General features: G+C 57.1%; 2 protein-coding genes across 3 annotated transcripts; both read left to right on the top strand.

The window, feature by feature from the left end:
* Positions 1-878: 878 nt before the first annotated feature.
* Positions 879-7,284, top strand: KCNK16 (potassium two pore domain channel subfamily K member 16; the record flags this gene model as incomplete). The annotated part of the gene is made up of 5 exons (XM_081246269.1): positions 879-1,091; positions 4,482-4,596; positions 5,622-5,788; positions 6,590-6,755; positions 7,067-7,284. 5 exons carry the CDS (start codon positions 879-881, stop codon positions 7,282-7,284), a joined length of 879 nt encoding a protein of 292 aa, XP_081102395.1.
* A 1,859-nt stretch (positions 7,285-9,143) lies between these two features.
* Positions 9,144-21,678, top strand: KCNK17 (potassium two pore domain channel subfamily K member 17; the record flags this gene model as incomplete). Of its 2 annotated transcripts, none has more annotated exons than XM_081247648.1 (5): positions 9,144-9,416; positions 12,583-12,697; positions 15,482-15,642; positions 16,111-16,285; positions 20,934-21,678. In XM_081247648.1, 5 exons carry the CDS (start codon positions 9,144-9,146, stop codon positions 21,239-21,241), a joined length of 1,032 nt encoding a protein of 343 aa, XP_081103774.1. In that variant the 3' UTR covers positions 21,242-21,678. The 2 variants fall into 2 exon arrangements, with proteins under 2 accessions (XP_081103774.1, XP_081103775.1); XM_081247649.1 differs by having other exon boundaries at positions 9,327-9,416; positions 12,264-12,697.
* Between the last annotated feature and the right edge of the window lie 1,145 nt (positions 21,679-22,823).

Genomic DNA, 22,823 nt, shown 5'->3' with positions numbered 1-22,823 from the left:
TTATCTGTGTGAATGGTAGTATGTGAATTACATCTCAGAAAAGCTGTTGCAAATACACACACACAATTGAAGAACAGAAAGAGGAAAACACCCTCGATTCCACCCCCCAGATCCAACCACCGTTAACACCCCAGGGCCAGGAGGTACTTTTAGCTTCTTTTTACTCCCACGATTATCTCACCAACATAGCCTCCCAAGCTAACCTGCTAAAGATTTCAAGCAAGGAAAATTTTCAGCAAAAGCTCTAAAGCAAGTGCATCCAATTGATTAGGAGCATCAACCCTCAGACTTCCTGATCCAGACTGTCACTTGTATGTTTGCTTTGCCCCAATTTGTTACCCAGTTCCCTCATCCCCAGGTTCCCCCAGTAGGCGGGTCCATCCTTCTAGCTCCACTTCATAGCCAAGGCAACTGAGTACAAGGTTTATTCACACCCATTCTGATTTCTTCCCAGCACCTAAGCCTGGGGGCTTGAAGCTATCATGGGTAAGAAGCTGGGGGCTGCCAAGGGGCCCTGGGCAGAGTGAAGGGGGGCATCTGATTTGGCTCCAAAGCGCCCATCCAACTTGGAGGCAGAAGGTGAGACACGATGGCCTCAGGAGGACCATTAGGTCTCTGAAGGGGTCCCTGCCCCTGACTTGCTGCTCTCCATGGAAAAAAAAAAAAAAAAAGGCTGGGCGGGGGGTGGCAGGACTGTTTGCACTCACGGTACTTAGTGCAGCCAAGCTGAGCTGCACTGTTCAAACAGACTCCCCAGCCTCTGGACACCTGTGCCGAGGAGGGCGAGGCAGGCAGGAGGCTGGGCACAGGTCCCCGGGCGCTTCCCACCTCTGAACCCACAGCCAGCCCCACGGCCCTGGCAGAGTCCTGGGCACGCCATGCCCCGCACCAGGCTCTGCAGCTGCTGGGGTGGCCAGGTGCTGCCCCTGCTGCTGGCCTATGTCTGCTACCTGCTGCTCGGTGCCACCATCTTCCAGCTGCTGGAGAAACAGGCGGAGGCTCAGTCCAGGGACCAGTTTCAGTTCGAGAAGCTGCGCTTCTTGGAGAACTACACCTGCCTGGACCAGCAGGCCGTGGAGCAGTTTGTGCAGGTGAAGGGAAGATGCTGGTGTGGGCTGGTGGGCAGAAGAGGGGTCTCGTTGCAGGTCCAGAGCCATCACTTATGGCTGAGGCCCTGTTTGGAAGCAGAGTGTGGTGGGAACAGAGAGCCAGATGAGACCTAGTGCCGGATTCTGGCCCTAGATCTACAACCGGATTGCTGTGTGACATTGGGCAAGTCACTTAACCTCTCTGGTCCTCTTCTAGGAGAGAAGAATAATCTTATATGCTGCAGACATTTGACAGCTGATTAAAAGCGCTTTCTAAGCTGCCACTTGCTGCATAAATGTGAACTGTGTGTCAGTGCTATCAACGCTGCACACATTTCTGCCCCGCACACCCTACAGCTTCCCCTTCCCCGACTCCGGGGCTGCTGCACCCTCTGCCCTCTCCCCCGCTCACACCCCTGTGCTGACCACACTTGAGCTGGAGACACAGATAAAGGTCAGGAGCAGCCGCCACGTCTGCCGTGGAGCCAGGCTTGATGAGCAGCAACGGGGGTGACTGAGCTACGGCGCCCCCCGGGCCTCTCTCTGGTGGCAGAGCTGGTCACCCCTGCTCGGGCCCCTCTGTACAAACTCTGGGGCCCCAGCACCCTCTCTCCCAGAAACCAGGCAAAACCAGGGTGTTGTGAGGGGAAGGTGAATGCACTGGAGACCAGGGGGTTGAGTGCTCCCACCCACCGCAAAGGAACTAGCCAGCTGCGGAATCATCACAATAGCTGGCGTGTATTGAGTATTTACGACGTGCCCAAAACAGCAGGGAGCAGGGTCATCACGCTGGGGTCAAACCAGTCCTGATCCATCACGGGCGGCCCAGTGTTTTACATGTGTTTCCTCATAATTACAGCACCTATCTCTACCACTGTCTCTAGTTTGTAGGTGGGAACTGGGGAACAGAGAGGTCGAGTACGTTGGCCAAAGCTACACAGTTAGTGGTAAAGGCAGAATTCGCACCCAAGCTTGGCTGCTCTTCAACACAAAAATTAGCATAAGTGCAGGGGGCAGGATACCGCCTAGAGCAGCAGTTCTCAAAGTGTGGTCCCTGGACCAGCAGCATCAGGACCATCTGGGAACTGGTTACAAATGCCACCGATCACTCCCCACCGCAGACCTACTGAATCAGGAACTCAGGGGTGGGGGCAACAGGCTGTGTGTTAACAAGCCCTTCAGGTCACACTGATGCCCCCTGAAGATGGAGAACAGCTGGCCTAGGAGATGAGAAGTGGCCTGGCCTAGGAGAAGAGAGAACGCTCCGGAGCTGTGAGAGGCCTGTCCAGGCCCTTTCTCCCAGGAAATGAGGCTTCCGGCCTCTGGCTTCACTTCCTTGCTCCCCAGCAGCACAGGGCTGGGACCACAGCACCCCTATCAGGGCTGGGAAGGATTCAGGAGCCTCCCAAGACCCAGGGGGTAAAAGGCAGAGGCCCTGGAGGCCCTGGAGGCCCTGCACCCACCTCCACACTCAGCCCCAGGTTAGAGGCGAAACCCAGGAGCCAGAGAGCAGCGGAAGGATTCATAGCTGGGGCCTAATTAGAGACACAGGCTGGACTGCAGCCCCGAGGGAGGTGCCACTGATTAACAACCCCCAGGCCTCCCCAGAGGTCCTCAGCCCCCTTGGGAGGGACCCTCACTTGCCAGGGTATGTCTAGCTGAGAGGCAGAAGAATGCTAGGATAAGATTCCCAGAGAGGAATTCCCTGTCGGTCCAGTGCTTAGGACATGCGCTTCCACTTCAGCGAGTATGGGCTCCATCCTGGACCAGGGAACTAAGATCTCGCAAGCCGCGCGGCGTGGCCAAAAAAAGGAAAAAAAAGAAAGATTCCCAAAGAGCACAGATTACAGTCGCCCCTCGGTATCTGCGCGGGATTGCTTCCTGGAGCCCCGTGGATGCTCAAGTACCTGACAGCCAGCCAGCTGTATCCGTGGATGTGAACCTCACAGGTGTGGACCCCATGGATATGGAGGGCCAGCTGTACTGTTCAGATGACAAGAAGGAAAAAAGCTATAAACAGTAGTAAAAACAGTATTGAAGCCTGACACCATGAGGAAACAAGGCCTTGCCCAAGGTCCCGGGACTCACATCTGCCTTTCTCACCACGCGCAGATTCTTAGAGAAGAATGGATGGTCCACATTGGGCGCCCCACGCCCAGTGTCCTCGCCGATATCACAGCCCCTCCTGGGCAGAATGGAGACCCTCAGGCTGGAGTACGGGACAGCTGGGTCTAGGGCAAGTGCTGCTCCCACGTGCGAGGGTCTCTGGGGAACGGGTGTGTTCTGGAATGTTCAGTCCTGGCCTCTCTGGGTGTGTGGGAAAGAGAGGGAGGCTGAAGTTCACATGGGAAGAGGCCAGTTCTGCCAAAGTGAGGAGAAGCAGACAGCCTGTGTCAGGACATCCAGACTGGCCTGGCCCTCAGGGGCCATCCCACCCCGGCAGAGTTCACTCACCCAGCCAGTGGGGAAACGGTTCCCACAGGAACTAGAGGCTGGAGCTTTCCCTCCCCCACTGCCTCCTTCCTGCCTTTAGGGCTCTACCAGGTGGTGAGGCTGCACTGCTGCCCTGGGACAATTCAGTGACAGGGGAGGAGGATGGGGAACAGATGGGCGAGGGAGTCCAGCCCACCTCCAAGAGGGCTGGGCCCGGGGACAGAGGGGCTTAGGCTTGAGCCTGTGGGGTTCTGGTTCTGTAAACAGCAGCATGCACACACATGCAACATACAGCACCCATGCACACGCCACATGTATACAACACACCATACATATACACCACCAACACACACACACACACACACACATACACACACACAGAGGACCTTTGCCCTGGCCTCTGATGGAATTTCTCAGGCAGGCCTGGGCTGGGACTCACTAGGGGGCAGCAAAGAGCAAGGCTGACAGCTCACCTGGAAGCTCAGAGAGCGCCGGGTACTCTGTGCGGAATCATCAGCCCCATGGGAGGGCAGCCCCATGGCTTTCCCGTGGTCCCGAACCTCAAGTTCCCAAGTAAGCCCTTCCAGGAACATCCAACTTGAAATTTTCCCATTGTTCTGACCACCCATGGAGTCTCACCCTCTTGGCTGTAGGTGGCATCTCCCACCTGCACCCCACTCTGTAAGCACCCTCTGCCTCCTTAGGCCCCTTCCCCTCCACCAGCCACACTGACAGCCCATCTCACTCAGCCCTGGCCAGTGGAGCAGGCAGTGAATTTGGACTTCCGTGACCTTGGGCAAGTCAGCCACTCTGAGGCTTAGTTTCCTCTTCCATGAAATGGGAATGTGAGTAAGAACATCACCAGGTGAGACAACACGGAAGCACCCTGCAGAGAGCTTGGCCACCAGCCGGCGCTGTCAGGTCCCCTCATCCTCCCACCCCATGCCACCCCCCAAACAGGTCATCATGGAAGCCTGGGTGAAGGGCGTGAACCCCAAAGGCAACTCCACCAACCCCAGCAACTGGGACTTCGGCAGCAGTTTCTTCTTCGCAGGCACGGTCGTCACCACCATAGGTAAAGGGTCAGGGTGGAGAAGGGCACCCCCAACGCCCCTGCTGAAGTTTGGGTTCCCCAAAAGCAGGTGCTGAGACTAGGATGTGGTTTATCTAGGAGACGATTCCGGGAAGCAGGACAAGTGGGAAATTGAGACAGGAAAAGGCAATGAAATGTGTAATAATGAGCAGGGGACTGGTTAGGGCGACTGGGTTCACCAGTGCTGGAGACCCTCTGAGAAGCTAAGGAGAGCCCTGCCAGGGGAGAGGAAGCAGGCGTATTTATCTAACAACTCCTGCCCCTGCTGGTTGAGGGCTGATCCCGGATGTATTAATTGTCTGGTATTTTGGACCTGCCCAAAGGTCTCTCAGGTAGAGAGAAACAGGGACTTGGCGTAGGGAGTCCTCTGCGTGTACTGTCCACCCAGCTGCAGGTGCTATCCCGGTGTTCCAAGGGGACAGGGCATGGTCAAGCATCTGCTCTATCCCCTCAGCCAGAAAAACCACACCACCTCCCACAAGGAAACCCCAGACCCCACTAACCCTGGTCTCCATATCCATTCAATTAAGTCCAGTTCCACACACCTTCCTTGAACTCAGGTGACATTCAAAGCAGATAGAGTGGAGGTAGGAGAGTATGAACTTGGATCAGACCCAAGCTTGGCTCTCAAGGATCTTCTGAACAACTAAAGAAGGATAAGATAAGCACACCAAAAACAAGAGCACAGGGCAAAGTAGAATATTAGATAAGAATGACACAAAGCACTGTGGGAGATCACACCTAGTAGGGAGGAAGAGAGTGGCAGTCAGGAGGGCTTCCTGGAGGCAGTGTCTTTGGAGATGGGCCTTCAAAGACAAGCAGGATTCTTACAAATAGAGATCATTCTAGAAGAGGTTGAGAAGGGGTGTTCACGGGAACAGAGGGGTTTCCCCTCACCACGCCCCGACCCCCAGTGGTGGTGGGAAACCAACCTCTGCCCGAGTCTGTCAGGGAGGCAGTTCTGAACTCTTCCTTCCCCATATTTGCACACCCTCCTCCCCCTGCAGGGTACGGGAACCTGGCGCCCAGCACGGAGGCAGGCCAGGTCTTCTGTGTCTTCTACGCTCTGGTGGGCATCCCGCTTAACGTGGTCTTCCTCAACCACCTGGGCACAGGGCTGCATGCCCACCTGACCACACTGGAGAGGTGGGAGGACCAGCCCAGGCGCTCCCAGGTAGGGCCCCTCCCTCCCCACAGCCCCGCTGGGACAGAGTCTGTTGCAGGTGGAGTCCTCCAGAAGCTGACACTGAGACAAGAGTTTGGCTAGCATGGTATTAGGGGTCAACACCTATGGAAGAAAAGCACTGGGCAGAAGGAGAAATTAAATTGTGTTGCAGGCTGGACAAAGCCTTGGTCCACCCCTCGAGGAGCTCGGTGCCGGCCGCCCCAGCTGTCCCGCAGTGGGCGCTGACGTGGCCAGGACTCTGCCCTGGCCTCAGTCAGGCACTGGGCCAGACTGAAATACACCCTGAGGGAGCTTCCGGCTGGAGGCCACCTGCCAGTGGCTTGGCAAGGTCTTCTTTGAAGGGGGATCTATCTAGGCAGCACAGAACTCCAAAATCAAACTCCACGCCACCCTGAACACCACCAGTGCCCACCTGTCATCTGGCCCCTTGCAAAGCTAGGCACGCTAAGAAAGCAGGGGTGCAGAGGAATCTGGGACAGTTCAATGACCATCCTCCGTCCCAGATCTGAGTTCCCTGGGGGCCTGTACATGTGGACCCCACACCTGAAGGAGTCTCCAACTTGACCCACCGACACAATCCCTCTGACCGAATCTTTCCCTGGCCTGGGCAAGATAACACACACAGAGATACAACCCCCATCCCAGAGGTCTGCAGGGCAGGACAGGGCAGGGACCTGGCTATGGCCCAGCCCACTTCCTAATTTGCCCCAGAACCCCCCACCCCCACCCCCGCAATTTACAATCCTGGGTCTTCCAAGTGGACTCAGAGACAGACTCCTCCCCTTCCAGCTACTGCAGACCCTGGGCCTGGCCTTGTTCCTGGCCCTGGGGACACTGCTCGTTCTCATCTTCCCGCCCATGGTCTTCAGCCACGTGGAGGGCTGGAGCTTCAGCGAGGGCTTCTACTTCGCCTTCATCACCCTCAGCACCATCGGCTTCGGGGACTATGTCGTCGGTGAGAAACAGGCAGTCACAGATCTCGGGGTGGGGGCCACTGGGGTTCAGGGGATGGGGAGATGTCCGCAGGGGGTAATTACTGAGGACCAGAGAGCCCCTGGTTATTCAGTGAGACAAATACTTTGTGAGGCTGCTGTGAATTCTCACAACATCCTCAGAAATTGCTGGTCTAGGACCCATCACCCTTTCCCCCAGGGACCTCCACTGCTGATCCTTGTTACTGGGAGGCTGGTGGGAGCCCCTATGGAACTTGGGGGATGGCTGTGCCCTCAGACCTCTGGCATTTATCATGTCCCCCTTCCCTGCCAGGCACGGACCCCAGCAAGCATTACATCTCTGTGTACCGGAGCCTGGCAGCCATCTGGATCCTCCTGGGCCTGGCATGGCTGGCACTGGTCCTCCCACTGGGCCCCCTGCTTCTGCACAGGTGCTCCCAGCTCTGGCTGCTCAGCAGAGGCCTCAAGGAAAGGGGAGCCCCCGAGACTAATGGGCTCCCTAGACCTCAGAAGATTCCCATCTCTGCATGAGGCCCCCCAGTGGCCACAGAAGCCCCTCCCAGCATTCCCAGTCACCCCATATGCCCCCTGGATTTCCTGCCACACCTCCTCCTCTGCCAACCCACTCACTTCCCAGCCAGAGCTGGTCTCAGGGGCTCTCCGGACAGAGGAAGGAGACAGGAGCGTCCAAGAAAGTAACAGAAAGGAGAGGTAGAGACAGGATGGGAGACAGATGTGCGCGGTGCAACATGTGCGCAGTTGTCCCCATGCCCCTCCCTCAAAAGTGACCCGAAAAAGTTGAATTTAGACATGGATCATTGTGGCCAAATCTCCATCGCCCTCCCTGCGTCCTCCTCCCAGGAGACCTCATTCAGGACAGCAAACACAGGGCGACTTTCTTTGCGCCTCGTTTGATACGTGCACGATGTGCTGTCAGGCCCCCACTGTGTGTCAGGCACTGGGCCAGGCTCTGGGGCAACAGCAGTGAATGTTCCTGCCCTCCAGATGGAAGGACTAGACAAGCAGAGAGGCAACCCTGACCCAGTGGCCAAAACCCCATGAGGAGGGGCAGACCTGGGTATGACGAGCGCCCATGGGACCAGCTGGCAGGGAGGGTCGAGGATGGGAGAGGGCCAGGCAGGGACTTTGGAGCCATCTTCATGCAAATAGGAGGCCTGCCCTCAGGAAGCTGCCAGCCAGAGGGGTAGGCAAGCTGCCTCTAAGCCTGCCAGTTCCCCTTGCCTACAGGTCTAGAGTTGTCCGTGAACAAGGCTTGGGCACGCTTGGGTGTCCCGCCCACTTTCCTGGGCAAGGCCTCCTTTGAAGCCCTCAGGGCACACCTTGACCTCATCACCCCTTCTGGGCTCTTAAGAGCCTTTCCAAACACTCCCTGGGAAAACACCAGGCAGCTGATGCCAGGAGATTTCCAGGAAATGACCTGCGTGGAGGCCCAGCATCCCTTGGGAATACCCTGTGCAGCCTGGCCTCGCTCCTGCCAGATTGTGACATCTCTGGTCAGAAGGAAAGGAGAGATTTACACCAGTCCATCTCAAGGCCCAGCTTCACCAAGGACTGCAAACCTCTCTCAGCAAGACAGACCCTTAAGTGGCTGGGGACCTCTGGACAGGACTGAGGCAAGGCTGTGAAGCAGAGGAGGCTCCGATGGGACACCTAGGGAAGGATCTACAGCAGCAAGAGACCCAGGTTACACACAGGACTTCCTAAGACAGTGGAGAGGCCTGAGAAACTGAGAACCCCCAGGACTCTTTACATACAACCCCCCGGACCCTTCCTCCAACCTGGGTGGAGAAGGGAGTGAGGGGGCCTCTTCAGAAGCAGGGAATGGACAAGTCCACTGGTCAAGGCCCCTCGTGCCTCCCAAGTTCATGGGCAAGTGGTGATTGGCTGGAGCCCCTCATCTTCGGGCACATAAAGGAAAGGATGGTGATGGGAGAGACCCAGGGAGGACCCGACAGGCAGCAAGTCTGTGGCAATAGTCCCAGGGCCCCAGGACAATAAACTTCACTTGCACTTTCTCTTCACCCTGCGTGCGGTCTGCAAGAGTCCCTCCCACCGTTTGCTACAGGACGCTGGGAGGCTCTGGGCCCCTTCTCTCCCAGCGCCTGCGGTCACCCAGCAGCCCTCCCCTTCTCCCAGAGCTTAGGCCTGCCTGGGGGTGGGCACTCCACACACATTCGAGGCGGGGCCAGATGCCCACAGCTGGGCCCCATTTTGTCCCTGGGATTGGATCCCGGTGGGGGTGGGGCAGGGCTGTCCCATTCCCCAGCACGCCTCCTCTGCTGAGAAAACTGGGCACAGGCAGGCGTTGGCTAGAGAAGGGACCAGCCCAGTTCCTTCCTAGCCCTTCCTTTCCGCCTCAGTCCTGGTCCATGGCTCCCGGCTCCGGCCTCCCTGCCTCTCCCGCTGAGTGCAGGCGGAGAGCACGGGAGGCGCCCGAGGGCAGGGTCTGGGGCTGCGCGATGCCGGGCACAGTGCTCCTGCTGCTTGCCTACCTGACTTACCTGGCACTGGGCAGCGGCGTGTTCTGGCTGCTGGAGAGCCCCACGGCGCACGATTCCAGCAAGAGATTCCAGCAAGACAAGTGGGCACTGCTGCGGAACTTCACCTGTCTGGATGACCCGGCGCTGGACTCGCTGATCCGGGTCAGGGGCGAGCGGGGCGGCCCGGGCGCATGGTGGGGCGTACGGGGGTGGCTGGCGCAGCGGAGCGCGGGGTGCACAGGCATGCGGCGAGAGGGCACGCACCGGCTCCGGTCAGGGCAAAGCCGGGAGCACTTCTCCAAAAGAAAGTGGAGGGCACAGACGCGGGGACGACCGGAGGCGCGCGTTGCCGAGTAGGGACCCCAGAACTGGGCTGGACCCCGATGGAAAGAGCCCAGCTCCGGCGAGAGCAACGCTCAGCGCGGCGCCCTGAGTCCCCGGTTCGGGGCGAGAGGGCGTGACCCTCCCTGTCCAGAGAGTTGTGTGGCGCACACACCCGAATCTGAGGACGAGGACGAAAAGGGGCGCGCTAACGGGGTCCAGAGCTGGCGGGCGGGGCCGACCGGGTACGGGCGGCGTAGGGACAGAGCGCGCTGGCCGGCTTGGGAGGTGGCAGGAGGGGTCGACCAGGGACCGCGCGGCGCTGTGGCGACGTCGGACCGCGGGCCAAGGGCGAAAAGGCACCCTTGGCCCCTTCCACCGGAGACCCAGGTGCAAAGCTGAGAATTGGGGGCGAGGACGGCAGAGAGCGCTGGGCGTTGTCTAAGGATGAGCAAGCCCGACAGCACCACCGTTGGACTCTGGAAGGAAAGGGGTGCAGGGCGCGCTTGTTTCCCCCCCACACCCCCGCACCGTGGCTAAGTGGAATGGGGCCAAGGTGCATGTGCCAGGGTCCGGGGACTCGAAATGCGCAGACCCGGGTCCGAGAGAAAGAGCACAGCAGACACAGGGGCGTTCCGCGGCTGAACCCGGTTTTCTCCGAGTCTTAGGGCTGGGGGTTGGGGGGCGGTGGATGCGCCACCCCAACCGCAGAGGCCCGGAGGGGCTGGAGGGGGCTGCGGGTGGGAGGATGCAGAGGTCACAGAGGACAGAGACTGCTGAGGGGGGCGGGGAGACCCATCGGGGCCCGGGGAGGAGGGCAGGCAGGAGAGGGTTCTTCCGGGCAGGGCCTCACAGATGGACAGAGGTCTCCTTCAACTCTGGGCAGGCGACGAGGGACCCGGCGCTGCTTGGATTTGGCGGAAGCATCAACGTCCCGGACCGTGGCTTGGTCAGCGGGTGCAGACAGCTGTGCCCCTAGCCCGACGTCCCCACCCTGCAGTCCCGGTGCCTCCTCTGGCGAGGAGGGCAAGGCCTGTGTGCCAGAGTCACCAACCCAAAGCTAGTCCCCAGAAGGTAGCAGGGAAGTGTGTCGGGTGGGAAGGGACCGGGGCACTGGATTGGAGGTAGTGTCCTGAGCCCTGGGACTGGGCCGCTGTGGCCGGGCCTGGAGTTGGACAGGGAAAGGACTATCTCTGTTAAGAATCTGATGTGACGCCTCCACCACCTACATCTCAACTTCTGCAAATACAGCCCGACTGCCTAGTCCTGGGGGCTGTGTGACACGCCCCTTGAAAAGGTGGTGAACTTCAATTACCAGCAGCCTGGGCCCAAGGAACGTGACAATGATGGCAACGGGAATGACAGTAAATGCTTCTGTGTGGCACTTACTGTGTGTCAGGCACTGTTCCTACTGTATTAACTCGGTTCATCCCCACCTACCTCACAGGTAGGTGCCATTATTATCATCCCCATTTTACAGATGGAGAAACTGAGGCTCAGAGAGGTTAAATACAAATGCACAGGTTCATAGCCAGGGCACTGGGGTTGTCAAGCATGAGTACTGCCTCAGTACAGATCTGTGTAGGTGGGTGTTTCCCAAGGATCCCTGGGGGGCTCTCATCTCTTCCTCTCCACACCCTCCTGCTCCACCCCCACCTCACCTCTTTCCTCAACCCCCTGTGGATTCAACCATCCCCAAGAATAGGGATGTGGTATCTCCAACCCAGATCTACCCCCTGAGTGCAGACATGTAAGTGCAACTTCCTGCGGCCCTCAAATTCCCACAGGGTCAAGAGCAAGCAGTTCTCCTCCTCCCAGCCCTGTTCCTCCACCTGTTCTAAATCTCTGTCCTTGGCCTCACCTCCACACACCTTCACAGAGTTCTTAGATGCTTCTCTCACTACCCACACCAAATAAGGCCAGAGCCCTGGGCTTCTGAACATCTTCTCTCTGTGCCTCCTGGACCACTCTGTGCCAGGATGCAGCCCAGGCCCTCTCCATCACTCACCCCTCCAGGACTCTCTCCCCTTCCCATCTGCCAGCATCTTCTATGCTGCCAGTTGCCACAGAGCACACATACCTGAGCTTGCCTCCCCTTTGCTCAGTGACCGTGGGAGAGGCCTGCCACTCCATCCCTGGCATGGCAGAGCCAAGCATGGCCTGGCTGCCAGCTACCTGTCAGTCTCCCTATTCTACATCCCAGACCCAGTCCTCCCTCCCAGCCTTTGCTCCTGCGGCCCCATTTACCTAAACGTCCTTCCACCAGGAACAGTCCTATACGACCCTCAAGGAAGGCCCAACTAAAACATCCCCCCCTCCATGAAGCCTTGTGCCCCTACCGCCATCAGAAGGCACACTTTCCCTATCTGTATTCCAACAGCATTATATTTGTAGTAATGACCATGATAGCAACTGCTAACCTTTCCCATGTTCCATGTTCCACACTGTTCTAAGTCTTTACACCTAATAACTCATTTAACCATCAACGACTCGATGAAGTGGGTGCGATTAGTACTCCCATTTTATGGAGAAGGGGACTGAGGAACAGAGAAGTTGGCTATCTTAGCCGGGATCATGCAGCTGCGCTGCCTGTGTGCCTAAAGCTGCATGGACTGCCCTGTATCAAAGTTAGTTAAGTTTTTGGCTCTGTCCTGCTGAAGACTGAGGTCATGTCTCCTTTATCTTCAGCTCCCCTAATACACCACATCCTGGGACAGACCAGGGCTTGTTGCAAGAACAGGAGTGAGCAGGGGAGAGAACAAATGGGCTTCCTCCAGCCAGTGAGATATCCTGGGCTGACCTGGGTTCTGGGGTGAAGAGAGGGGAAGGAGCTGTCCCCATGGTCCCTGCCCCTGGGGAGCCCCTCGGAGGGAAAGAGCCTCCTAGCACCGGACAGGCTGGGATCATTGTCACGAGTGTGTGTGTGTGTGTGTGTGTGTGTGTGTGTTTGGGTGCAGGGGCCCCATCGCCCCACAGAGCCTGGTGGTCACTACATCCTCTCCCCCAGGGCATCATCCGAGCCTACCAAAATGGGGACATCGTCCTTGACAACACCACCAGCATGGGGCGCTGGGAGTTTGTGGGCTCCTTCTTTTTCTCCGTGTCCACCATCACCACCATCGGTAAGAGCAGGATGGGGCCAGGGAGGGGGGCTGGGGAGGGCGGCCTCCCCTGAGGGACAGGGCACCAGTTACTTTCAGAGGGGTTACTAGGGCCTCCTGGCTCTGAGCGTAAACAGTTGCAGCAGCGTGGGCACCGCCAGGGAGCAGAACCTTGGGCTCACTGAAGATGTGCTGAATCGGCTTCTGCATTGCACCCAGGTCCCCAGGAGGTTTGTGAAATGCTGCTCTGGGGACTTCTGCCTCACACAGCCTTTCAGGGCCCCCCGGGTAACAATAAAGACGCTGCTGAGCACTGTAAGTGTCCTGGTCTGCTCAGCCAAGCCCACCCAGCACTCAGCCTGGGATAGGGAGTGGTGAAGGCAGAGGGGAGGTAATGGAAAGTTGGGGAGGAAGGAGGAGCAGAAATCCAAAAAGAGCCTTTTGACCCCCTTGTTCGCAGCCTTGGGGAAGGTGGTCCTTCCCACCTCTCCACAGCTCACTGAGGCACCCCCTCACCCCATCACCATCCTCTCCAACGCCTTTCCTCCCTCATGCACCTGGACCCCTGGGCTAGATCTCCCTCCCCCATCTCTAGGCCTGTCCTCAGGAGAGCAGAGGTGGAACTTGTCCTGGGTGGGTGCCTGGGGACTGTTGTTTGGGGAAGAAGAGTGGCTTAGATCCCTCCGGCTCTGACACCCAGGAAATAACTCCAGAGGGGCTGCCCCATCACCCTGCCTGGGTGCCCGGCCCGAGCGCCTGCATGACACCAGACTCACCACCAGGTGGCGGGCGGACATCACTGGTGGCTACCACCTCCAGCCAGCTCCACTCCCCAGGAAACTCCCAGTCACGGTCCTCCCCAGAGTGGAGCCAGGCAGAGGCACCCAGAGGACTCTCCCTGTGGCTTTAAATAATACTTCTTGGAAGCAGATCTCAGGCTGCCCGGGGGCTTGGGCAGTCCTCCACCTTGAAGCAGGCATGCTTGGGAGGCCCCTCGACTCCATGGGCCCTGTGCCCCGGAAGGTTGGGGCAGGATGGTGTTTATTCACCCTTACACCCCCGGGTCTAGTACAAGGCCCGGCATGCAGTGGGTGCTCAACAAATGCTGACATAACAAATTCCAAATATACCCATTCTACCACCATTTATTGAGCTCCAGAGCAGGAGGGGATGTTGATGCACAGTCACTGTGGGCCATGTCTCCCAGATGTGCAGGGGTCTCTCATCTCTGAACCCCACACCTCCTACACCCTCTGCCCTGGGCCCGTGACTTTGGCCCACCTAATTCAGTTTCGCAGCCTCTCTCTTCCCAGCTCTACCATTCCCAATGTGGACTTTGTCCCTGTCTCTTCTCTCCACTCAGTGCTGCCCTAAAGCTGTTTGGGCCGGCTCTGAGGGGAAGGAGGGCTGGGGAAGGGGTCTCCACCTTACCCCACACACCTGGTCTGCATACCAGGCCCTGTAAGGAGCACTTTTAATTTTTTTTTTTTTTTTTTTTTTTTTTTGCGGTACACGGGCCTCTCACTGTTGTGGCCTCTCCCGTCACGGAGCACAGGCTCCGGATGCGCAGGCTCAGCAGCCATGGCTCACGGGCCCAGCCACTTTGCGGCATGTGGGATCCTCCCAGACCGGGGCACGAACCCGTGTCCCCTGCATCGGCAGGTGGACTCTCAACCACTGCGCCACCAGGGAAGCCCCAAGAAGCACTTTTATACTTGAGATCTCATTTTGTCCATATGGTCCAACCTCCAAGGATAAGGCTCCTTCTTCTCACGGATGAGGAAGCTGAGGCAAAGAATTTGCACAACTTCCTCAAGATCATGTAGCTAGTAAGCCACAGGGTTGGAGTTCAAAACCCCGCTGGGGGCCATCCTTGCCCTTTCCAACAGCACCTACCCTTAGGGTGGGAATTCTAAATGGCAGGAAAAAAGAGCCATTCAGAGGTGGACAATAGGGAAGTTCATGATTCCGATTCCGACCACACACGGACACACACACACACACACACACGGAGAAAATGCAGAGAAAGGAGGGGGAGAGGGGAGATGGGAGACCGGTACATGTGGAACAATTCACAAGGGAAGGAAGGGGTCCTGAGAGGCGCAGCAGCGGGCTGCCTCCTTGGCACCCCTGTTACCCTGGGACCAGCACCCTGGGAGGGCTGTACTTTCCAAGCCCTAGAATGAAACAGGGTCTGACAGGCACACAGATACTTCTGGGCCAGCAGGATGGGCCTGAGCCCTGAAATCATTTATCATCTATAAAACCCATCACCAACTTGCTCATGTATTCACTCAGCTACCCATCCATTCATTCAACAAAAAGACTGAGTACCTCGTATGGTCCAGAGAGTTCTAGGTGCTGGAGATACAGTGATGAGCAAAGCTGGCAAGCCCCTGCTGCCCATGGGGGGCTGATATCCCATTGTGAGGGAATGCATGAGAAACTAACAGATCTATCCTGAAGGAAGTGGCTGGAGGCTCTGCAGGCTCCCACACCCCTCTCCCGCATCCCTCTGCCCACCCAGAGAGGGAGGAAACGAAGTGAGGACAGACAGGGTTCTCACACTTCCGTGGTGTGTACTCATGCACACAGCACCCCCTAGAGATTCGGTTTTCCAATCTGTCAATCTGGGCATAATCTGCATTGGGAAGGGTGGCTGAGGCTGGACTGAGGGAGCATGTAGAGCACCCTGCATGGGGAGGGAAGGCCATGATACATACCAGCTGCCATGTCCGTAGCGGGTTAGGAACGGGGGCCCCTGAAGATGGAAAGGCCTCCTGAAGTGTCCCCCTCTGGCCTCAGGCTATGGCAACCTGAGCCCCCGCACGATGGGCGCCCGCCTCTTCTGCATCTTCTTTGCTCTCGTGGGGATTCCGCTCAACCTCGTGGTGCTCAACCGACTGGGGTATCTCATGCAGCAGGGGGTGCACAGCTGCACCCGCAAGCTGGGGGTCACCTGGAAGGTGAGGGGGTTGCAGGAACAGGGGCGAAGGATGGGTCACTTCTAGAATGGGGGGCTGTGGTGGGAATCGGGGCCATGGATGGCCAGGTTGTCACTACCCGGAGGGAGAGTCTCTGGTAGAAAATGATGCCCATGGTGGGTAAAAGGGTTCACTGATGGGAACAAGGGATCCTTCTGGGAATTGGGGTTACTGGTGGGAGTGTGGTGGGGTTGGGGTCACTGCCCAGAACGGGGGTCTTCAGTAATAAAGGGGCATCAGTGGGGAGACACAGTGGGACCTGGAGCTAGCCAAGGCCTTGTCCAGGAGCCTGGAGAACTCACACCAGGCGCAGAGGCCCCAAAGGCAGCCCCCTTCTTACGAGGGTAGCGCTCACCCTGCCGTCAGCTCGGTACCCCCCAGGCTGTCTGCCCCCGGCCCCTTGCCCTGAGCAGAGGCCTCATGGGGGCTGGGCGCTACATGCACCCTCAGGACCCGGCCAAGGCCCAGTGGCTGGTGGGCTCCAGCGCCCTCCTGTCCGGCCTCCTGCTTTTCCTGCTGCTGCCCCCGCTGCTTTTCTCCCACATGGAGGGCTGGAGCTACGTGGAGGGCTTCTACTTCTCCTTCATCACCCTCAGCACCGTGGGCTTCGGCGACTACGTGATTGGTGAGAACCCCCAGCGGGAGGCGGGAGGGACTCCCTCCACTCATCAGCCCATAGTCCGTGTCCCTGGGCACCTGCTGCATGCCAGGCCCTGTAAGGGTTTAGGGGCCCAAAGTCCAGAGGACACAGGCTTTGGCAGGTTCAATTTGCCTTTTGTGGTGTGATAGGGCTAAGGTCACCCAGCTAAAAAGTGACAACTGGAGTTTGAACCCTGTGCCTTAGGCTGTAAGCCACACTTCTGGCCATCCTGAAAAGCCTGAGAATTCCACAGGCTCACCTATTATCCTTAAAGCTCATCAGATTAAAGGGGGGCCCTGAGTTCTCTCCCCCATCCATCGTGGTCCCAGGGTCTCTCCTCCCCACTTCACCCCGCCCCACGAAATGCCCCTGGGTTCAGGGCCACGAAGCCCACATCACAGCCCAGGGGGTCTGGCAGGAGAGTCTGGGAGAATCAGAAAATCCCAGCCTCCCCTAACCCCCAAACAATTGGTCTCCAAACTTGGTCAGTAAGAAAGGGCTGTGTGGTCCAGAGGGTCCAAGGTGGGGTTTAATCGGTGGTCATCCCCCAGCGTGGGCAAGTCAAGGGCCCCCGGAAGCGACTTGTCCTTGCATAAAAAAGCTGTGGCAGTTGCCCAGCAGGTGGCAACAGAGGGACATTCTGCGGGGCGCAGGGGTGGCTGGACCCCCAGCTCAGCCCCGTCCCCCTTCACTCCCCGCCCCTAAAAGGGTCACCAAATGAACAGCGGCCACTGGCCGCAAGGGGCTCTGTGCCCTCCTTCAGAAACAATCAGGACCCAGCCTGGAATATTGAAATGAGGTCCTACCAAAGTAACAAACAGCTAGCGCATTAAGCAACCAAGAGTGATGATTGTCACCACGTTTTACTGAGGAGAAGGACGAAGCTCACAGAGGCCAAGGCGTTTGCTTGAGATTGCACAGCTAGTGGGGGATGACTTCTGATCTGACTCCAGAACTCTTAACCCTTTCCAGATGGCCTCACATATCCCCTCTCTGGGCCTCAGTGTTCCTGTCTATAAAATGAGGGGCTGGGCTAGGTGAGGGCTAAGACTCCTCAGTGCTTTCTGGCCTGTGTGCAAAGTCCCCTTCCCTAAACCTCTCCTTCCCCAGGAAGCAAAGTCCGGTGTCAGGGGTGTCATGCTGCCCCTTGCTGATATCCTCTGTCCTGGAAGGGAGGCTGTTGCTCTGGAAGAGAACCTTTGGGACAGTTTCCTCCAGGTGTGTCATGCTATCACTCCTACCCTCAGAGAGGAGAGATGTATCTGAGGAGAGCTGAGCCCACCGTCCCCAAGGGCCACATCTGCCCACCTCAGAGCTCGGAGGTTGAGGTTTGGATATGCCCTCTCCTCTCTGTTCCCACTGCTGTTTCCCTAGTCTAGGCAGGGCTGTTGCATATGGCTGGTTGTGCAGGTTGGGCACTGCACAACCCTAACGGGTTGCCGCTCACACAGAGCACGATGAGGATGGCACCCGTGGACTGGTACAGCCTCTGTCCTTGTCCTCCCTTGGCTCTTATGACCTTTAAAATGACAAGTGCTCTCATGGCACCTGCCCAGCTCCTCTGAAACCCTTCAGTGCTTTCCTGCAACAGCTGGCCCCCTCCACTGACTGCCCCCCGCCTTACCGCAGGGCTCAAAGGATGAAACTCAGGATGTGTCCCCAGTGTTAGTCCTAAACCCACAAGTCCTTGTTCTCTGAGGGTGCCCAGTGCAAGGAGGGGGGGAGGAGAAGAGGGAAGGGGACCCCCAACTGCAGTCTCTTTGTGCCCACAGATCACTAGGGCTCCTAAAAGTTGGTCCTAGATGGGAATAGCTGACAACAGGCTCCCCTAGAAGCTTGCCTGGAGGAACCTTTGTGGGGTTACTGAGGACACAACTCTGTGAGTATGTCCAGAGGCCCCACAGCCCCCTGAGGGAAGGCAGGGCAGGGGGAGGAGGGGGCGGGCCTCTCTAGACATGGGCAACCTGGAAATGTGAGGCAAGGCCTCTGCCACCACCGGGACGGGGCAGGGGGAGGGGGCGGCAGAGACATCCACACAGCTGCAGGCGTGAGGAGGGCTGATCAGGGTCCCTGCTACCCTGTGAGCCACCCCGTGGGGACTGGCAGGGCAGGGAGGCTGGTGTATGGGGAGCAGGGCCCCCAGAGTCCCCCTCCACCAAAAACTCTGACTGAGAAGGCCTGGTATGAACCTACGAGGGCCCTTTAAGTCCAGAGGGACTGCCGGGCAGCCCACTCCCACTGAGTGGCAACAGGCAGAACTGTCCCCTTCACCACATCTCCAGAGATGTGCTACTCACACTTTTCCCTCTGCAGCCATCTCAGTGTCTCGTGACAAGTGACCACACGTACCCTCACTTGCCGTCTGTAGATCACACAGCCCTGGGTTGAGGCTGTTATGGCTGGGCTGGTCAGGAGAGTATTTCATGGTTGCCCACGTCCAGCGTAGAAGGGGAGAGCTCAGCGTGGAGAGGGAGGCAGGGTCTGGTCACATAGAGGGCCTCACAGGCCGAGTCACGGATTTTGGACTCTGTCCTAAGACTAAAGGAAAGCACTTATGGTGTTCAGAGGAGCTGGGCAGGTGACATGATAACACTTGTCATTTTAAAGGTCATAAGAGTCAAGGGGGGCCAAGGACAGAAGCTGGAACAGTCCACGGGTGCCATCCTCATCATGCTCTGTGTGAATGGCAACCATTTAGGGTTGTGCAGTGCCCAACCTGCACAACCAGCCCCCGACTGCCTCATCTACAGACCCAGAGAGGGGAAGGAAGTTGATTAAGGCAGGCAAGCCAAGGACAGGTCTAGGATAGACTCCCAAGCCAGGGCTCCTCATACACATATGTTCTAGGATCTTCCATAGCTCAGAGGGGACAACCCACCCTCACTTCTTCCCCATGTCTCTCAGCCTTCCTTGTCCTCCAGGGATAGGATGCAGCCCCTTTCTTGGATGGGAATGCTGAGGTCCACCACCTGGACTCTGGGCGTCCACTGTCCTGTGTCAGCAGCCACAGGGTGTGTTGTCTTCACAGTCGCTCCTCTTGGCCCCAATGCCGTGGCCAGGACAGTCCCCAGGTCCCAGCCGCCTGCTCCTCCCTAGCTCACAGCCTCCGCTTCCCCCAATTTCATTTGCAATTCCGTTGAGCGCCTTGCCAGCTGCCAGGTCTCCTGCCACTTATGATTTTGGCTAAAAAAAAATGAAATAAGAGGGGAGAAAAACACCTCCTCCCCTCCGTTGCCAGAAGCAAGTGGAGCTGACGGGCAGCCGGGGCAGAGAACTGGCTCACGGCTGATCTCATTTGGGACCGCCAGCGGAATGGTGGCCCTGTAACCCAATCAGCCTAATCCAATCCCAGCTCCTGCCAGGTGGTGATGTCAGGCCCAGGGCTGTGGGCTCATCCCCGAGCTGGGGCCCAGGAGAGGGGCTCGGGCTGGGGAAGACAGGGAAAAGAGGTTGTGTTGGGGCCAGCAGGACAGGATAGGGGGTGGACAGAGGGGTGGGTGGTACAGGGAGTTGAGACAGAAGACAATGTCAAGGAAATAAGAGGCCAGATCTCTGCCCTTTGAACAATCCTGATCTGATAAGATAGAGCCTCCAGCACAGAGGGAAGAACTAAGTGATGGCGTAGGCCCTTGATACAGCTTATCTAAGCCTCCATCCTTCCCCTCCCTCACTCATTCCTTATCCAGTCCTGACTGTGTTGGGGCTCAGTGTGGGGATCCAAAGGCGAGGAAAGCAATCACCTGACTATAGGTCTTACGTGCCAGGCACCACCCTGAGCACTTTATGATATGAACCCATATGACAGTCGCAACAGTCCTAGAAGGTGGACACTCTTGTTGTCTCCATTTTATAGATGAGGAAGCTGAGGCCCGGAGAGGGTAAGTAACATACAGACTGCGGGAGACCGGGGCCCAGTCTAGTCTCTGGAGAGTAAAGTCTGAGCTGAGATCTGAAGGGAGAGGAAATGAAGAGCGTTCTGAGCTGAGAGGACAGCAAGTGCAAAGGCCCAGGGGCAGGAAAGATGATAGATGGAGAAATGGGAGAAAGACCAGAGTGGCTAGAGCACAGCACTCAAGGGGGAGAGGCATGCAAAGCGAGGCTGGAGAAGCAGATGGAGGGCATTGGGATGAGAATGTAGGATGAGAATGTTCTTCCTAAAGCTCCTGGAAAGCTCCCTTCCTTCAGACATGAGAAAACCAAACACAAAAACAGGCCAACCACAGAGCAGGCATTAGAATCTCTTGGAGGGTTTGTCAAAACACAGATTGCTGGGCCCACCCCCAGAGTTTCTGATTCAGTAGGTCTGGAGTGGAATCCAGTCATTCACATTTTTCACAGACTCTCAGGGGATGCTGATGCTGCTGGTCCAGGGACCCCACTTTGGGGACCACTGGGACAGAGCACAGAGTCCTTCAGAAAGACAAAGAGGAATCTTAGCTTCCAAACCCTAGGAGTTAATCCAGGCAGGCTTCCTAGAATCCAAGGGAGGTGACCACAAGACCAGCAATCTCAACCCAGTCTGGACTTCCCACATTCTGCTCAGACACATCAAGCCATGTATGTCTGTTTCTGTTTTGGGAACATGGCCCTGACTTTCCCAGGCCTCTGTCCTCTGACCTTGCTTCTCCCCCAGGGATGAACCCCTCCCGGAATTACCCTCTGTGGTACAAGAACACAGTGTCTCTGTGGATCCTCTTTGGGATGGCATGGCTGGCCTTGATCATCAAACTGATCCTCTCCCTGCTGGAGGCTCCACGAGGAACGTATCCCTGCTACTGCCGCAGCTCTAAGGGGAGCTTCAAGCCCCAAAGCTGGAGGCAAGGCCTGGATGGGGAGACAGAGCCCGACCCCCCACAGCCAGGCTGCTATCTGGAGGGACCTGTAATCATGAATCGCCCAGAACCCTCTGTTCAAGTCTCATGCTGTGAAAAGGACAGCTAGCTCTATTCTATTTGTTCCACCTTCTTCTTCAGCAGCAAGATCCCTGATTTTAAGCTTGGCGTAAGACCACCCAAACTAAAGTCTACATTTTTTGGTCTTCCCTTAAAGCTAAGTGCAGCTATATGATTAAATTTTGCCCAACAGGATACACAGAGAAGTATTCTGTGTGACTTATTGCGGATGTGACTTTCAGTGTGTGGGGGATGCTCCTCTTTACCATGTCCTTCTAGCTGGCTGCAATGCTGATACGGTGGCTGGAGCTCTGGCAGCCATGTTGCACCATGAGGTAGAGGCCATGTTTGAGATTGGTGACACAATAAGATAGAAAGAGCCTGGATTCCTGATGTTTGCAGAGCCACCATAACAAACTTGGACTGAATACCACCAGACTTATTTATGTAAGAGAGAAATAAATGTCGATCTTATTTAAAATGCTATTAATTGGGTTTTTCTGTCACTCATAACCAAATCTAATTCCAATTCCGGATGACACACGCACCAGAGACAAAGGCAGCTTCTGAGACTGAAGTATACATAAAGAGAAATCACTCCCTCCCCAGGTGAGTTTGCCCAGGACTGGTGGAGGGAACAGACTGAGGGCCGCACTGCAGGCCCCCACAACCCCAGAGACCTTCCAGGTAAACTCACTAAAGATTTGCTGATAACTCTCAAGGTTGATACAGCCAGCAGGCAGCTGGTCCCAGTTCGGCTGCTAAATTCTTGCTCTATCACTCACTCACACCACAGAAAAGCCCAGGACAGGCCAGTGGCCTCCTCCTGCCTCAACATGCTCCACTGCATTTGAAGGCTTCAACCACAGTTTGCAAAGCCAGGTAGGGTTTGCAGAGGTCACTTCTGTTTGCAGGGCATCTCGTCCTAAGCATTTCTGTCTCTCACTCAGGGTTGCCACAAAAGCAGCACAGAGCTGTGTGGTCCCCACCTCACCCAGGAACCCAAGCCCAGCCAGGAGCCCCTGGCAGTACCAGCCAGCACCCACAGATCACCTGGGGCAGTTGGGTTCTTGGCCTCAGTGGGTATCTGCAACTCTGCTTCCCTCTACCATCCTATAGGTAGCATCACAGGGACCTGGGGGGTGGGACTCCATGTGGCCCCTCCCTGTGACGAACCCCTCAACCTCAGGGCCCTCCTGGAACTGGGTCTGGGGCAGCCTCTTGGCCAAGGAAGAAGGAAGGGCTGTTACACCAACCAGCTCGTGCCAACTGGCCTGGGCCAAAGTGGACCAAGGCCAGACCCAGGAGCAAACACCAGTGAGTAAACAGCAGGGTCCATGCCCACTTCTTAAGGCCCACAGGCTGGGCAGAGGAAAGTGGAGGTGAGGAAGAGATTGCTGGAGGTCTGCAAGTGGCATCCCTTGTATTGATACTTAGCACACTCCCAAAGGAGGACTTAGCAATTCAAAACTGGGAGAGAGGGAGAGACTGGAGTGCTGGGTTGGCCTCTGTGGCCCCAACTCTGTCTTGCCTTGAACCCCTTTCTCCTCACGCCTAGCCTCTCTAGACAGGGTCCCTCTCTCCCCACCAAGCCCTTCACCCGTGCACACTCCTGCCCCTGCTCAGAATGC

This window comes from Mesoplodon bidens, assembly GCF_964165515.1.
Source record: "Mesoplodon bidens genome assembly, chromosome: 10".
Taxonomy (NCBI): Eukaryota; Metazoa; Chordata; class Mammalia; order Artiodactyla; family Ziphiidae; genus Mesoplodon; species Mesoplodon bidens.
Note: the sequence above shows the minus strand (reverse complement) of the source record. Positions and strands in the feature narration are given on the sequence as shown.